Source organism: Pongo abelii, chromosome 2 (genome assembly GCF_028885655.2).
Source record: "Pongo abelii isolate AG06213 chromosome 2, NHGRI_mPonAbe1-v2.0_pri, whole genome shotgun sequence".
NCBI classification, from domain to species: Eukaryota; Metazoa; Chordata; class Mammalia; order Primates; family Hominidae; genus Pongo; species Pongo abelii.
The window spans coordinates 148,861,124-148,877,481 of record NC_085928.1 but is presented as its reverse complement, the minus strand read 5'-3'; the positions used below and the strand labels follow the sequence as shown (position 1 = coordinate 148,877,481).

The 16,358-nt window shown below is 37.0% G+C and overlaps 1 protein-coding gene across 1 annotated transcript in view; it reads left to right on the top strand.

The window, feature by feature from the left end:
- COPB2 (COPI coat complex subunit beta 2) overlaps positions 1-16,358 on the top strand; it is a 31,976-nt gene that overhangs the window by 14,485 nt on the left and 1,133 nt on the right. The window contains 14 exon segments of the mRNA NM_001133132.1: positions 512-611; positions 1,272-1,414; positions 1,668-1,867; positions 3,269-3,379; positions 5,552-5,640; positions 5,729-5,835; positions 6,806-6,949; positions 7,913-8,043; positions 8,283-8,490; positions 12,546-12,656; positions 13,773-13,987; positions 15,716-15,808; positions 15,900-16,080; positions 16,267-16,335. Coding sequence (NP_001126604.1) covers positions 512-611; positions 1,272-1,414; positions 1,668-1,867; positions 3,269-3,379; positions 5,552-5,640; positions 5,729-5,835; positions 6,806-6,949; positions 7,913-8,043; positions 8,283-8,490; positions 12,546-12,656; positions 13,773-13,987; positions 15,716-15,808; positions 15,900-16,080; positions 16,267-16,335 — 1,902 coding nt within the window.

The following is a 16,358-nucleotide window of genomic DNA, read 5'->3' as shown; positions in this document are numbered from 1 at the left end:
TCTTGTTAACATGCTTCCTATCTCTAAGATTTTCTTATATTTTGATATTTTTGTTTTCCACATCAAAAGTTCCCATAAGCAATTAATAAAATGAGGCCTAGAAAGTCAGTTTTTCTTTGAAACATTTTCAGATTTGTACTTAAATCCAGAATAAAAATATTAAAGGCTAAAGCAGCACTGTCTACTTAGCCAGTGATGGTAGGTGTGAGTTTTAAGGGGAAAATCTATTATCCTGAGAATTTGGGGGAATAATATTCAGATGAAAGCCTTCTTGGGTTTTTTCCCCTTCTTTAAATATGATAGTTACATTTACATTTATTTTACAAAGTAATTAGATAAAATATTCATATATACAACAAAATCATCCTATTTCAAAAATTTCTGTATTGGATATTATTTAGATTTTCATGACTACTATCATTTATAATGTATCTGTACACTGAGAAAATTAAGGGTGGGCTGGTTACATGTTTTTCATTAATAAAAAATGTTTTCTATGTCTTAATTACAGAATAAAACATGTGTGCAGACACTGGAAGGACATGCCCAAAATGTGTCTTGTGCCAGCTTTCATCCTGAGTTGCCAATCATTATCACAGGTTCAGAAGATGGTAAGTTAGAAGGGTATGTTTATTCCTATGCTGGTAACTACTCAGTGGGCATTTAAAGCAAGTAATGTCTCTGCATTATAATTGGAGGTTTCCAAGGATTTTGATATTTTTATTAAAGTACCAGACTTAAGCTATAAAAGAGTAAAGGGGCATTATTTTCATCATCATCATCATCATTATTCTCATGTATTTTGATTCTGTCACTTAAATAAGAGGACTGTCAGCTGTCCTAAAGAAAACTGAAAAAGCATGTGCTTTGGAGTCAAGCAAACCTGGGTTCAAAATCAGGCTCTGTTATGTCATGAATGTGTGTTTGGGCAGATTATGAAATGGAAACATATATATCTGCTTCATAGAATTATAGTGAGAAGAAATCATGGGTAGAAAGCATCTGGCACATAGGAAACACTTTACCCAGGAAATCCTGTTATTATTTCATGTTTAAAATCGTAATTCTTAGTTTTTGTTTCTTATATGTTATGTGTTATGTTTATGTTGCTTTTAAAAATCATTTAAAGACAGTATATCAAAAAATTGGTCATTAAGCTACAGGAAGTGTTATCTATTTGAATAGAAAGACTTCTATGGTTCTCTTTCACCTGACACAGTTTATTGTCGGATGTTCATATCAAAAGGGAGTATTTACATTGTTCTTTTTAGGAACAGTACGTATTTGGCATTCAAGCACCTACCGGCTTGAGAGCACACTGAATTATGGAATGGAGAGGGTATGGTGCGTGGCCAGTCTAAGAGGGTCAAACAATGTCGCTTTGGGCTATGATGAAGGGAGCATCATTGTTAAGGTAATTATACTATCCCTCTCAGTAGGTGGACATAGGCAAAACCATTTTCTTTGTATTTTAGTACTGTCATCTTCCAAGTAACCAGTTTTGTAAAACTGGCACTTCTTTCATTAAGCACTAGACATTAAGCAATGAAGATTTAAAGTGGAAGAAAGGAAATGGAGCTCTCTGTTAGGTGAAAAAAATAATCTGTTTTGTTTTGGTTTTATTCATTTTCCTTTTCATTGCTGAGAGCTATTTTTCTTTCTTTCAGCTTGGTCGGGAGGAACCTGCCATGTCCATGGATGCCAATGGAAAGATAATTTGGGCCAAGCATTCAGAAGTCCAGCAGGCCAACCTAAAAGCAATGGGAGATGCTGAAATTAAAGATGGTGAAAGATTGCCACTGGCCGTAAAGGATATGGGCAGTTGTGAAATATACCCTCAGACTATTCAGCACAATCCTAATGGGCGGTAAGCCATCACCAAAATTTGTCCCTCAGCTTCTGTGTATGTTAGAACAGGTTTGCAGATCCACAGTCCACTCTTGCCCTGTGGTTGGCATCTCTAATCATTCCTCAATGTGCTTTTGCCCTGGCCTCACAGTCCTCAACACAGCTGCAGGCAGCCATGCCACATGATCAAGTTGGCACAAAAGATGGAGCATGTTTCCTGTCTGGCCTTGTTCTATACCATACAATTTTGAATAGTTAAATAGTACTGTTTCCTGTTATTTCACATGCATTGAGTTTGTGTTCTTGTGTGCTCCTTTGAGGGCAAGGAGTATGTCTTATGCTGAGACTTAGTAGGTGCCCTCTCTAAATGCTTGCTGACTCATTGCTCTTTCAAGAAGAAAACCTGACTCTGAGATATGTGTCTTTTGAAAAAGTTTTGGGATTGATAATTATTCTGTTTCTTATTTGTAATTTGAACTGTCAGTTGAATTTCTCCCTTAAGATTTATAAGTCACCAAACATCTTGTGAGAGAGGAGTTTCTAGCACAGTGAAGTCTAAACCTGTGGAGCTTTAAAATTATTTTACAGCAGGTCTGGGCATCTTATAATGCTGTGCTGAGTATTGAAAAAGGCAAAAGATATAAACCAAGTATGCCGCCTAGTTCAGTAAATAGTATCCATAATTATTTGTAATATAATTGTCTTATAAAGGTTAAGAATGCATTATGCATATTTCCCTTAATATCATAAAACATTCTTGGCCGTAAGTTTTGCCTTTGGCAGTCTTTTGATACCAGCCTTTACAGTGTTATAAACAACTTTAAAGATAGTTGTCTTATGTCCGTTGGGAAAATTTTAGTTGACTCTGCAGCATTCTGTTTTCTCATTATTTAAATGTTAAAATATCCTCTGTATTTTGCTGAATTTAACAGTCTTTAAAACCTGGAGTGAGATATTTTTATTCATTTGAATGATCAGCTTTAAAATGAAGATAGTCTTTGTAATAATATAGTGCCTTCCTGTGGTATAAATGTCATGGGCAAAGTTCTAGGCAAACAAAAAAAAAAGTTCTAGGTGCTCAACAAATACTGGTTGAATAATTGGAATCCTCCTCCTTTGCATTTCCAGCCATTCTCACCTTCCTGTCTCCAGTTGCCTTTATTTATGAGAAGGCCATTCCAATAACATTTCAGCAGTAATGCTATATTTATAATTTCCTTTTTAATTTGTTGGCTAGTATGTTTTTTTGTAACTTTGTATTCAAAGAAATGTATAACTTTTAAAAGATGTTAAATTGTAATAATGAACTAAAATAACATTTGTTATTAGAATTCTTTTACTATAACATGAATTATTGTTTCTTAACTTCTACATGTCTTTGGTCCTCTGTACTTCCCTCCCTGGCTTCTGTGATTTCTAGGTTTGTGGTGGTGTGTGGTGATGGGGAGTATATCATCTACACAGCAATGGCATTGAGAAACAAGAGCTTTGGATCTGCTCAGGAGTTTGCATGGGCCCACGATTCTTCAGAGTAAGTTTTGGCTGTATGATAGCCAGTATGCCCTGATTGCAGATGTGTTGTGTGCTGCTTGAAGACTCTTGAGGCTTGATGTGGGCTGTGATTCTCCGTGTTAAAAAACAGTTCTCACCAGAGCTGTCCATTGGAAGATTAGAGTCAGAGGCGACTGTGTAGCGTGAGCTGTCTTTGTGCTTTCTTTATTCTGTGTTGAGCTGGCTCACTCAAGCTGATATAATACTTCCATTTAACTGGGGACCCATTTCTTTGATGGAGTCCAAGGCAGGACCTGGTGCTTTATGGGCTTAAGGCACAGTAGACCCTCATGTCTGCCTTGGCAGGCCTTGGCATGCCCTCCCTGTGATGTAGTGTCCTGAGGTGCTACTGCCCCTTTATGAGCGACTTGGGAGTGATGTTGTGGTTTGATCATTTTGATGAGAAATTTATTAAATCTTTTTTAAAACTTATTTTCTGTGATAGTACCCACTGCCCATTCTTAACAAATTTTTGTCTGAATTCAGAATGTTCATAAAATGTTCTCATTAAAAGCAGGAAAGATCATTTAACTCTGACTTTTTTACTAGTCATTGGCTCTGGTTCCTTTTTTGATTCCTGTTTAATGCATGTAATAAACATTAGGGGTTTAGTGTTTTCAGACCACACAACTGAATTACATTTTCACAGTTTTTTTAGTTTTGTTTGCCCCACATTTTATATTGCATCTTGCCCCCAACAGTGGGGTAACTTAAGCCTCAGTGTTGTGTAATAAGATACATTTTTAAAAATGTTACAACAGTAAGATTTATTGAGAGGTATGGAATTATTCTGATCTTTTCATAAATTTCCTATATACACATATACATACAGTTGTATGTATTCAAAGGTAATGTGTTATCTTAAGCAAAATTATAGTTGATGAATTGCCTTCTCTCAGCACACCTCTTCCTCTATTTTGATAGTTCCCTTTTTTCAGCTCTATCCAGCCAAGACCTTGCTCAGCATCTTTCCTGTCCTGAGCAAAGCCCTCATCACATCACTTCCTCACACAATCTCAAATATCCAGTGACAGCCACAGCCCCTTTTTTCAAGGCAAAGGCCTGAATATAAGCAGTTGTTGCTGATGATGGCTGATTAATGAGCCATTTGTCACAGTTTTTATTACTTAAATCGCCCTTATTGAGGTATAATTTACAGAAGACAGAATGTACCACTTAATTGTACAGCGGTCCCCCCATCTGTGGTTTCCCTTCCTGCAGTTTTAGTTACCCACAGTCAACTGTGTTCCAAAAATATTAAGTGGAAAAGTCAAGAAATAAACAACTCATAAGTTTTAAATTGCCCAGTGTTCTGAGTTGCATGGTGAAATCTTGAGCCATCCTACCTGGGACGTGAATCATCCCTTTGTCTAGTATATCCACATTGTACATGCTGCCCACCTCTTACATTATAGGAAAAAACATAGTGTATATAGGGTTCAGTACTATCTGAGGTTTCAGGCGTCCATTGGGGCTTAGAACGTATCCCCCATGGATAAGGGAGGACTACTGTTCATGTCAGTAGATTTGGGCAAATGTATGTAATCCGTAACCACTAACACAATCAAATTATAGAACATTTCTGTCATCCCCCCAAAATCCCCTTGTCTCCATTAACAGTCTGTCCACACCCCCCATCCACCCATTCCCCAGTCCCAGGCAAACACCGATGAGTGCCTTTTGTCACTACAGATTAGAGTTGTCTTTGGAGTTTCATATAAATGGAATCATATGGTATGTACTCTTGTGTCTAGCATCTTTTGTTCAGTATAATGTTTTTGAGATTCATCCATATTCTTGCCTGGATCAGTAATTGGTTTCTTTATTTGCAGAGTAGCATTCCATTATATGAATATACGATAATTTGTTTAATCATTCACCCTGTTGTGGACATTTGGGTCATTTTCAGTTTCTAAAGTGGTTTGTAAGCCCTAGTAATTCATGTCATACACAGTATAAAACCCTTTCATCATTTGTCCAACTATAAGGAGTTCTCTGATCTCTTAGGAAAACAGTACATCAGAGAATCTTCAAATATTTATTTTATATTTTTGCATAATTACTGAAAAATATTTGAAGATATTTCCAACATTTGGTGGAATTATGATTTAGTATATAACATGTTATGTTTGCCTTCCCTTTTTTCTCCCAGGTATGCAATAAGAGAGAGCAACAGCATCGTAAAGATATTTAAGAACTTTAAAGAAAAAAAATCATTTAAACCAGATTTTGGAGCAGAAAGTGAGTGTGGTCTACGTATGATACATTTTTAAATTCTTTGTAATGGCTCAAAAATGCCTAAGCAAAACTCTTTTTATGTTCCCTTTAGGTATCTACGGCGGCTTCTTATTGGGAGTCAGATCTGTAAATGGCTTAGCCTTCTATGACTGGGACAATACAGAACTCATACGAAGAATTGAAATTCAGCCCAAACATGTGAGTTTCTCCTCCATTACTGTTTTTGGAATATTTATTTTTGTGATGAGTTCTGGGTCCCTAAGGCCAAGAAGTATCTTTTGTACCCTGCTCTCCCTCTTCCATTATCAAAAGCCATTTAAAATATAAAACAGCACTTAGAATTTAAATAACTTCTTATATTTTTGAAATACACATTGTCTACGGCCTCATTAGGATACGACAATCCTGATTTTCTGAGCAATTGGAGGTAAGTGGCAGTGCCATTTTGACAGGAAAAAAGCATGCTTTGAGAACAAGAAGTCAGAGAATTCTTGACTTGGAAATGCCTTCTTCCACATAGTTCAGAAAACCTTTTCATACGTTTTGATGATAGCTGCTTGAACTTGAGGTGACCATCTCCAGTGACAAAGTGTTTACCTTTAGAACTGCCCGCTGCTTTGACAGTTTTCACTGTCAGGAGATTATCTCTGGAAACAAACCAGCTTTTCTGGGGTCTGGTTCTAGAGCACACATTCTCAGTGGGTGTAAACATTGACTTGGGGGCTTACTCTTTATGAATAAAGCATAGCTATATATATGTATATGCATTATACATGTATATCTGTGGTATTAAAATTTCACTGGGGGAGGTGATTAGAAAAATGTCCAGAAAGACTTCTAGGGAGGGTGGGTGAAAATGAAAAAAATAAAATAAAAAAGGTGATAAACACTGTTCTAGAGCAGTAGGGAATAGGCTACTGGTCCTTTGTGTAGCACATTCAGTGTTTACTGACAGCTCTCCTTTCCTGTCTCCCTTTGGTCTTTCCATTGCTAGGCTAAATAGCACACATAATAGCTGGCCACCCTCCCAAATAATGCCACATAAAATTGTTAAGTGAATACTTATCATCTTGATATAAGAAGATAAATGTAAGAAACCAAGTATGTGCAGTTTGTCATATCCACTCAGAAATCCAAATCAGTTGTCTATGATTTTGTTGTGTTGCAGATTTTCTGGTCTGACTCTGGAGAGCTAGTCTGTATTGCTACTGAGGAATCATTTTTTATCCTTAAGTATCTGTCAGAAAAAGTCTTGGCTGTACAGGAAACACATGAGGGAGTTACTGAAGATGGCATTGAAGATGCCTTTGAGGTAATTGCATCAGCACAACTTTCGCTTTTAGCTTTGTTTTTAAATGATTTATATTCTTACAACAGACTTTACTGATTTTAACATTTCGTTATAAATTAGGTGTGGGGAGACAGCATTTAAGGATTTCCGGTGAAATGTGAAAATTAAAATCATAACTCAGATCAAAATATGAAAATAAATATGTTTAAAAGAAATTTGTACTTTGATTTTAAGAATTCTTTAGACTTACTTTGATATCTTTCAGTAAAGAAATTATAGTTGTTTTGGTCCTAAGACTATTTAGTCAGTGATTTAAATGAGCTCCCAAATGGTAAATCATTTATTGTGCAGATGTCCTAGATTTTGTGAAATACTTAATATTTCATTGTCATGTTATGAAGGGTCTAAGTTTAGATCAGTATTCTTTTATATCATGATTTTGACTCAACAATGAGATTTCACATTACAAATACTAATCTAGTATTTTTTTTTGTTTTTTTTTCTGTTTTGAGCCTAAGGGTTATATTGAGTAGGAATCTGTTCTTAAATGAAGAAAGAAATTCCAGCGGGGCACAGTGGCTCACACCTATAATCCCAGCACTTTGGGAGGCCGAGGTGGGCAGATCACTTGAGGTCAGGAGTCTAAGACCAGCCTGGCCGGCATGGTGAAACCCCGTCTCCATGAAAAACATAAAAATTAGCCAGGCATGGTGGCAGGCGCCTGTAATCCCAGCTACTTGGGAGGCTGAGGCAGGAGAATCACTTGAATCCAGGAGGTAGAAGTTGGCACTGAGCAGAGGTTACGCCACTGTACTCCAGCCTGGGCAACAGAGACTCCATCTCAAAAAAAAAAAAAAAAAAAGAAATAGGAAGGATTTTACTTTGCATTCCTTATTCTACCATATCACCCTCAGATATATTCAGCTTTTTATTGAGAGATTTCTGATGTTGGATAAAGTAATTGTCTTTATTTTCTTTCTGCAGGTTCTTGGTGAGATTCAGGAAATTGTGAAAACAGGGCTTTGGGTAGGCGATTGCTTCATTTACACAAGTTCTGTGAACAGATTAAATTATTATGTTGGAGGAGAAATAGTCACCATTGCCCACTTAGACAGGTACCTGAGTATCATTTTGCATTTGTCCTAAATTTTAAAGTGTGTTTAGAAAAATCTGTTGCTGGCTTGTAGCAATGATAGGCTGATTTTTCAGTGTTATAGTTTTAGTAGGTTGCCTATTGTTAGCCAAAATTGTATCAATCAAATGGGAAGGTTTTGAGCAAGAGGGAGATTGGCGGGGTGTGTGTTTGTGTAATTGCAGATTTGAATTTCTAACTTGGTTTCTGTTTCTTTTATAGGACGATGTATCTCCTAGGCTACATTCCTAAAGACAACAGACTTTATCTGGGGGATAAAGAATTGAACATCGTTAGCTATTCCCTGCTGGTTTCAGTCCTGGAATACCAGACAGCCGTCATGCGGAGGGACTTTAGCATGGCTGATAAGGTCCTTCCTACCATTCCAAAAGAACAGAGGACCAGAGTTGCACACTTTTTGGAAAAACAGGTAAGAGGTTTTGTTTTTTTCTTTTTGTTTTTTAAAACTTGCAATTTGAAAGCAAATTAGTATGGAGTTGAAAAACTTTAATTGCCAACTGATTTCCTGGGGCAATAGAATTTCTCCTGTGAGTTTAAGGCACTTGTTACAGCATGTGATACACCCTTCTTACACTCTTCCTTCTCCTTTCTCAGTGCCCCCTTTAAATGTTGGAGGTGATTATCAGTCTTCCTCTTCTGTGCACCTCTTTTCCAGTCTCCTGATATTTTCATTTCTACACTGCATTTTTCTTTTTATCCCATCTGCTTTTTAAAAAAATTATGATTAAAATACATATAAAATGTACCATGACATGACTTTTTCTTATGTAGTGTTTTTTAAGCAAAGTTAAAAAACTTACTTTTTGCAAAGCATAAAGTAAGTTTTGCAAAGCTTAATAAAAAATCAGCCCTCCCTCCTTTTTGCTTCCTACTCCCTAGAGGTAATTACTTTATTTTATCTAATTCTTTTGGTATTTATTTCCATATCTCTAAATAACTTGAGGTATAGCAGTTTCTTCATTTCTTAGCTTTAGGCATTTCTTGTGACCTCCCCCTCTGTAGCAGATGAGAATTTCGCCTTCTTTCATTCCCCTGCGTTTACCACATACATGCCACTTTCCTATCCTTTATCTCTTAGAATAGTTCTAATTTTGATTGATCACTACTCAAATGTTTACATTATTATGGCTATGTAATCACTGCTCACAGGTGAACCATGTAGCATATTATCTAGCTTTCCTTTCCTGTAATTGTTTGTTTTCCCTAGAGTTTATAATTGTCTTTTTTCCCCCTTTGCTTAATTTTCTATGTACCTGTGGTTAATTCTCCCTGGACTTTGCTGGTTCTCCAGAGTTCCTGAAGATCTCCTTTCAGTTTGCTTAGTCTCCTTCAGACTGTACTGGTTTTCCTGCTCTCATCATGGATTTCCCCTCACCATCATGTTGGGGCTTCCTTTGCTTCTGTCCTGTTGGATCCATTGTTTCTTATACCCCTATCTCCTTTCCTGATTTGCTCCCTCATTTTAGGGGAACATGCCCTTCAGCAATTTCCTGAGAAAAGGGTTGTTAATGGGAGATAAATTGTTTTGTGACTTTGAATATCTGAAAGTGCCATTGTTCTACCCTAAAACATATTCGACCATTTAACTGGTATAGAATTGTTGGAGGTAATTTTCTCTCAGAATTTTGAAGGCATTGTTCCATTGCCTTGTAGTTATTGTTGAAGTCTAAAGCCATTTTTATTCCTCATTCTTAGTACATGACCTGATTTTTCTCTGTGGAAACTTTTTGAATGTCGTCTCTGTTGTACTGAAATGTTATATCATGGTAGGCCTTGGTAGGAATCAGTTTTCATTAATTCTGCTGGTTATTAGATGAGCTTTTTTAATGGGAAACTTATGTCCTACATTTCTGAAAGATTTTCATGAATCGTTCTATGGTGATATCCTTCCTTTGTTTTCTGTATTCTGTCTTTCTGGAATTGTTAATGTTGTATGTCCTGCACTGATTTTCCTATTTTCTTTTAAAATCTTTTTGTTTATAGATAAAAGTTCCTCATATGTTTCTACAGATATGAATGATATATTTCTGTTTTTAGATTTTGAAGTTTTCTCTTCCCCCTATGTGGTATGCTTCCTTCACGTTCCTTTTATTGCTTCATTTTGATCTGCATCTTTGCTGTTAGTGATTTTCCTCAAGTATCTGATGTCCTTGGGCCCTCATTTAAGAGTGAAGGTACAAGAAACAGATCAGAAGGTCTGAATTTGTGGGTGGGGCATATTGGGTTTGGATTTCACAATATCTGGTGTGGTTGGCCCATTTGATTAGGGAGTCTCAATGTCAGTATCTTTAGCCAATGAATTTTTGATGACTTTCCATTTATGTAATGAATTTAACAAGCACTTAACAATGTGCTAGGCACTGTTCCTGCTGACATGTAGCCTTCATGGAGTTGACATTTTAGTATTTTTAAGTCTTTTCCCTTGGGCTCAGTAGATTTTACTGAAAAGTTCCTCAGTCACCATCATTCTGGGGTCTCAGTAGAAGATACCTTGGAGTCTCAGTATTTAATATTTCATTGAGTCTATGTATCCATTTTCATAATCTCCTGTCTTCCTTTGATACTCTGTACTTCTTCCTCCAAGTGTGCTTGGAATCTCCTGGTCTGGAGACTCTTTAGTTTGCCCTTTCCAAAGAATAAACCTGTCTTCTTTGTCATGAGGTGGGAGAGGGGAGGTGGGAGAGGGGAGCGGATCTAGAGTTTCTAAATGCTTTTAGGGCAGTTTGTTTGTTTTTAGCCCTACCATTCATGAGACACACTGAGTGTAAATCACATTGTTTCTATGCTGTTCTCACTCCTGATTTAGGATCTGTTTTCTCTACTGTTTTAACAAAATGTTTATATTCCTCCACCAGCTTTCCAGCTTCCAAACTTTTGTTACTGTTTCCTCTCCCTTTCTGTGTGTCATTGGGAGTTTATGCCTTTAAAAAAAAAAATCCTTTTAGTGTGATTTTATTAGTAGTAGGGAATTAGCAGAAAACAAAAGTATATATATTTAGTCTGCCTCATTTCATGTGTTTTGCCCTTGGCTGTATCTGACTAGTTCCAGAGATCGTCCATCCTCCACTCTTGGGTTTTATGTTATCTATATCAATGCAAGTGGAAAAAAAGTAACTCCGGTTATTTAGAATGCCTTATTTACATCGTATTCATGGATGGATCGGGGCAGGGTGGCAGCCTGTATAAGCTGAGAAGTTAAAACATTTCAAACTTGATGATAAAGCCATCCTGAAGATATAGCCAGACAGAACCCTAAAGCTGTCCAGCTTCTCAATCTTGACTATCCCATAAATGAGCATTCTCCCTCAGTCTGGTGAAGAGGTAAACTATCCCTGAGCTTTTTGTGTAACACATTACATCCCTAGAGCTAAAAATGACCCCATCAGTAGTGTTTGTCTTGAAGGAAAAGCTAATTTAATAATTACAATAGTTGATTTAAAACAGTGGTCCCCAACCTTTTTGGCACCAGGGACCAGTTTCGTGGCAGATAGACACTTTTTCCACAGATGGGAAGGGGGTACATTTCAGGATGAAACTGTTCCACCTCAGATCGTCAGGCATTAAGAGTCTCATAAAGAGCACGGAACCTAGATCCATCACATGCACAGTTCACAATAGGGTTCATGCTCCTATGAGAATCTAATGCCATTGCAGGCAGAGTTTAGGCGGTAATGCTCACTCACTCACCCACCCGCTGCTCACCCTCTGCTGTGCAGCCTGATTCCTAACAGGCTACAGACTGGTTGTTTGGGAGACCCCTGGTTTAAAAGCTTGTTCTTAATGCCTTAATGGAGCACGGGAAGGAAATTTTAGACTTCCTGTCTTTTGGATACTTGCTGATGAACTGGACTTGAGACCAACAATAAAGGAATAGGTAATGACACCTAATTGGTGACTGGACCTGAATACACAATGTTTACTATGACCTACAGATGATAGAAAGTTGGAAGGTTTTATATTTGACTCCCTTTTCTTTGGCCATTTACTGCTAATAGTCTCATCTGCAAAATGAGGGATTGGACTAGATGATCTCTACTTCCCAGCCTAGTTGAGTAGATTACCAACAGCTAAGTTTACACTGCTGTGCCTAGTTTTCTTCTTTTGAAATGATTCTTGTTTAGTCAACTTTGCAAAATTCCTTTCTTTTTGACATATGTTTATATTTACATTTCCAGTTTTACTGGTTACTTGAGTTTAACATAGCTAGCTTCCATTGTCCTAATAAACAGTAAGAATTCTGTCACGGAATATTTTATCTGCCAGGTTTGTTCTTACCACTTACTTTAATGACTCCTTAATTATTCCATCTTCTTATTAAATAGTGGGGTTTCTAGTTTGAGAGGGAAATGATTTGCTCTGTGAATGTGTGTACACTGTATATGTGTATATATATATATATAAAACAGACATACATTTTTGTATGCATAAATAACATGTATATATAATTTTTAAAAATCTGTTTAGGGCTTCAAGCAGCAAGCTCTTACAGTATCCACAGATCCTGAGCATCGTTTTGAGCTTGCTCTTCAGCTTGGAGAGTTAAAAATTGCATACCAGTTAGCAGTGGAAGCAGAGGTATGTACTAATTCATGATTTTTGATAACTGATGGAAAAGTCAGTAGGTACTTCTATGTATTTGGTGTAATGTTTTGTTAATAAAGTTTTTCCAAATGCAAATTAGTGGCTCATTTTGGTGAAGTTATTGTCTCTCTCTGATCTTTTTAAAAGATGTATTATGTTAAACTTTGCATAAGTTAAATTGATTACATTGGAGATATTCTTAGCACTCTTAATTTGTTTAAGAAAAACTGTTTTCATATCTTATGTGGATCTATTTTGCAAGATAAGAAAAGATGTAAAATAGTATGTAAACTAGTCTGGAAAGCCTAAGAGTACAAACATAGCAGTTATTTGCCAGTGTCTGAAACTAACTAAAAATATGTTGGTTTTGAAAAGGGGTTTTGAAAGACAGCCCAACCCCCTCGTCTTTTGGTGTTGAATAGAGCAGGCAGTTAGAGAAGGACAGTGCTGCCTTGGTGGCACTCACCTTCAGCAGCAGATGCTCTTAGCACATCTGGTCTAAATGTTTGAGCTAAATGAGCTGTTCAGGGAGGCTCAAGTGGGAGAAATGTTAATACCATTTTTGTAATGATATTTTTATAGATCTTTGTATACTGAGGCTCCCAATTGTGGTTTAAGACTGGCATTTACTGGTAAATTAATTTCAGATGTGCAAAATAAATTTTAGCTACATTAAGATCATCTAAACGGTGCAGCATTTTGAGTTTTGAAAAGCTACAAGTGAGACATAATATTATTGTGAAATATTTAAAGACATAGTTTTGTACGCTTTCAAAAAAGTGATATTAAATCACTTGTTAAAATAACTGCAGTCTGATTACCTTAAAACTCCAGTGAGATGGTTTTACTTTCCCTGTGTAATTATAAGATAAAAGTATAATGGGTTGATAATTATTCGCACATCATTAAAATTGATTTGTGTTTAAATTCATTTTGTATACATGAATAATTTCCATTTCCTCATTGTACATTTTGCAATGCCATTCTTATTTTGATAGAGCCAACTTAACAAGCACAGCTCTTTATTGTCCGCACAGTTAAGAGAATAATGTTGGAAATGTAAATGCTTATTTCTAAAGATATTTTAACTTGGAAACTCTTTTCTTACAGTCAGAACAGAAGTGGAAACAACTTGCTGAACTTGCCATTAGTAAATGTCAGTTTGGACTAGCCCAGGAGTGCCTGCATCATGCACAGGATTATGGGGGCCTGCTGCTTTTGGCCACTGCATCTGGAAATGCTAATATGGTGAACAAGCTAGCAGAGGGTGCAGAGAGAGATGGCAAAAATAATGTGGCATTCATGAGCTACTTTTTACAGGGCAAGTGAGTATTAATTTAAAAGATTAATTAATTCTACACTAAGGATGGTTTTTGGAGAGGGAAGTGAAGAATGAACCCTGCAGAGAACTGATGAATGGCCAAATGGTGTTGAATAGACTGGGCAGTCAGAGCAGGACAGTGCTGCCTTGGTGGCACTCACCTTCAGCAAGGGATGCCCTTAGCACATCTGATCTAAATGTTTGAGCTAAATGAGCTGTTCAGGGAGGCTCAAGTGGGAGAAATGTTAAACACCTTTTTCAACAGCCCTGCCAGTTAATGGTGGAAGCATTTTATGATTGCAGGAGGCTATTGAGCTGCTCTAGTAGGTACCTGAAGGGCAGGTGATTTTACCCAAATTGGATAATTTCGATCCATTTATGGCAAGAACAAAAGGGGATAAGTATGCCACTTACTTGTAGATTTGAGCCCACTATAAAGCATAAAGATGTCTCGTATTTTTAAGTCTAACCGAGTTAGCATAAACCAAATCATTTGGACATTAGTTGGCAGTATTATGAAATAAAACACAAAAGTATTCTTTTCTTTTTTTTTTTTTGAGATGGAATCTCACTTTGTTGCCCAGGCTGGAGTGCAGTGGCATGATCTCGGCTAATTGCAGCCTCTGTCTCCCTCGTTCAAGCCCTTCTCCTGCCTCAGCCTCCCAAGTAGCTGGGATTACAGGCATGCGCCACCACACCCGGCTTGTATTTTTAATAGAGATGGGGTCTCACCATGTTGGCCAGGCTGGTCTCAAACTCCTGACCTCAAATGATCCACCTGCCTCATCCTCCCAAAGTGCTGGGGTTATAGGTGTGAGCCACCATGCCCAGCCCGAAAGTATTCTTTAACCTTCCCCTACATACTGATTTTTTTTTTTTTTTTTTTTTTTACAATCCCATACTTCGCCATATAACTTTGAACATGCACCCCATTGTATGTATGTGAATGTATTTATGAATGTATATACCTGTAAGAATAGACCCTATTCCTTATCCATAATTCAAAAATCCATAAATATTCTGAAAACAGTTTGTTATAACTGTTTTGATGGCAAGACCTGAGCTGAACTGCTTTAGTATTTTTAGTTGCTTTTATACCAACTTGGTACATTTTTATTGCATTTAACATTCCTACGTAAGTTATTGCAGTATTAATGTTTGTGGCTTTTTCATGCTGAGGATGTGAGGTAATACATAGTATACATACTGTATCACCTTTCGAAAATCCAAAAAATTCTGAATTCTGAAACATAGTGTCCACATCATAAAATTTGCACAGAAAAAAAATGAAATTAAAATTGAAGAAAAAATAGACACCTTGGTATTCTGCTGGGCACCACTGGCTTGTCTGGCCCTTCCCATGTTGGAGACACTGCCCTAGATATTTGTCTTGTGGAACTGAATTTCTGCTGGCATATATCCTTATGCCTTTAAAATTTGCTAATCTAACCTGCCTTAACTCTTCTTAAAAAGCCCCTTTAGGTTCCTAGGAATTATTAAAATTAAGTTAAGTAGATTCAAAGTAGTCAAGAAAGCTGTCTTATCCCTCATACCCTTGCGGTGTGTTGATTATGTAACAACCATTAAAAGACACGTGACAGAAATGAGATGTTATGTGTGAAGATTGGGGAGATTTTTGGCTTTGCAACACTAAATTTACTTTCTTTGTGTTAAGTACCATTATTATAGTGTTTATTCTTGGTAACAGTACCTCTTCCTTTTTAATGTTTAGGGTTGATGCCTGCCTAGAGCTCTTGATTAGAACTGGACGGCTGCCAGAAGCTGCCTTCTTGGCCCGAACTTACTTACCCAGTCAGGTTTCAAGGTACAGACTTTTAATTTTAGGAAGAAATGTTTCCAATAAAAAGAGAGCGTATTTACTTAGTCTCTCTTTGGTTCCATGATGTCTATAATAGGGTAGTGAAACTCTGGAGAGAGAATCTCTCAAAAGTCAATCAGAAAGCAGCAGAATCCCTTGCTGACCCAACAGAGTATGAAAACCTGTTCCCTGGATTAAAAGAAGCCTTTGTTGTTGAAGAATGGGTAAAGGAAACACATGCTGAACTGTGGCCAGCCAAACAATACCCACTTGTCACGGTGAGTGGCCAGGATGTCAAGCTTCATTTATTGTAACCACAGGGTGGAAGTACATTCATGACTTCAGATTTTGAACTGCTGTACTTTTTTTAAAATTAAGAGCTGATATCTGGGATTTAGGCCAAGTTCACAGGTAAATTATGATTTCAGAATATCTCATTTCATCATTGCTTTATTCTCTGATAGCCAAATGAAGAGAGAAATGTCATGGAAGAGGCAAAAGGCTTTCAGCCCTCAAGATCCACAGCTCAACAGGTCAGTAGAGCACTTCATGTGAT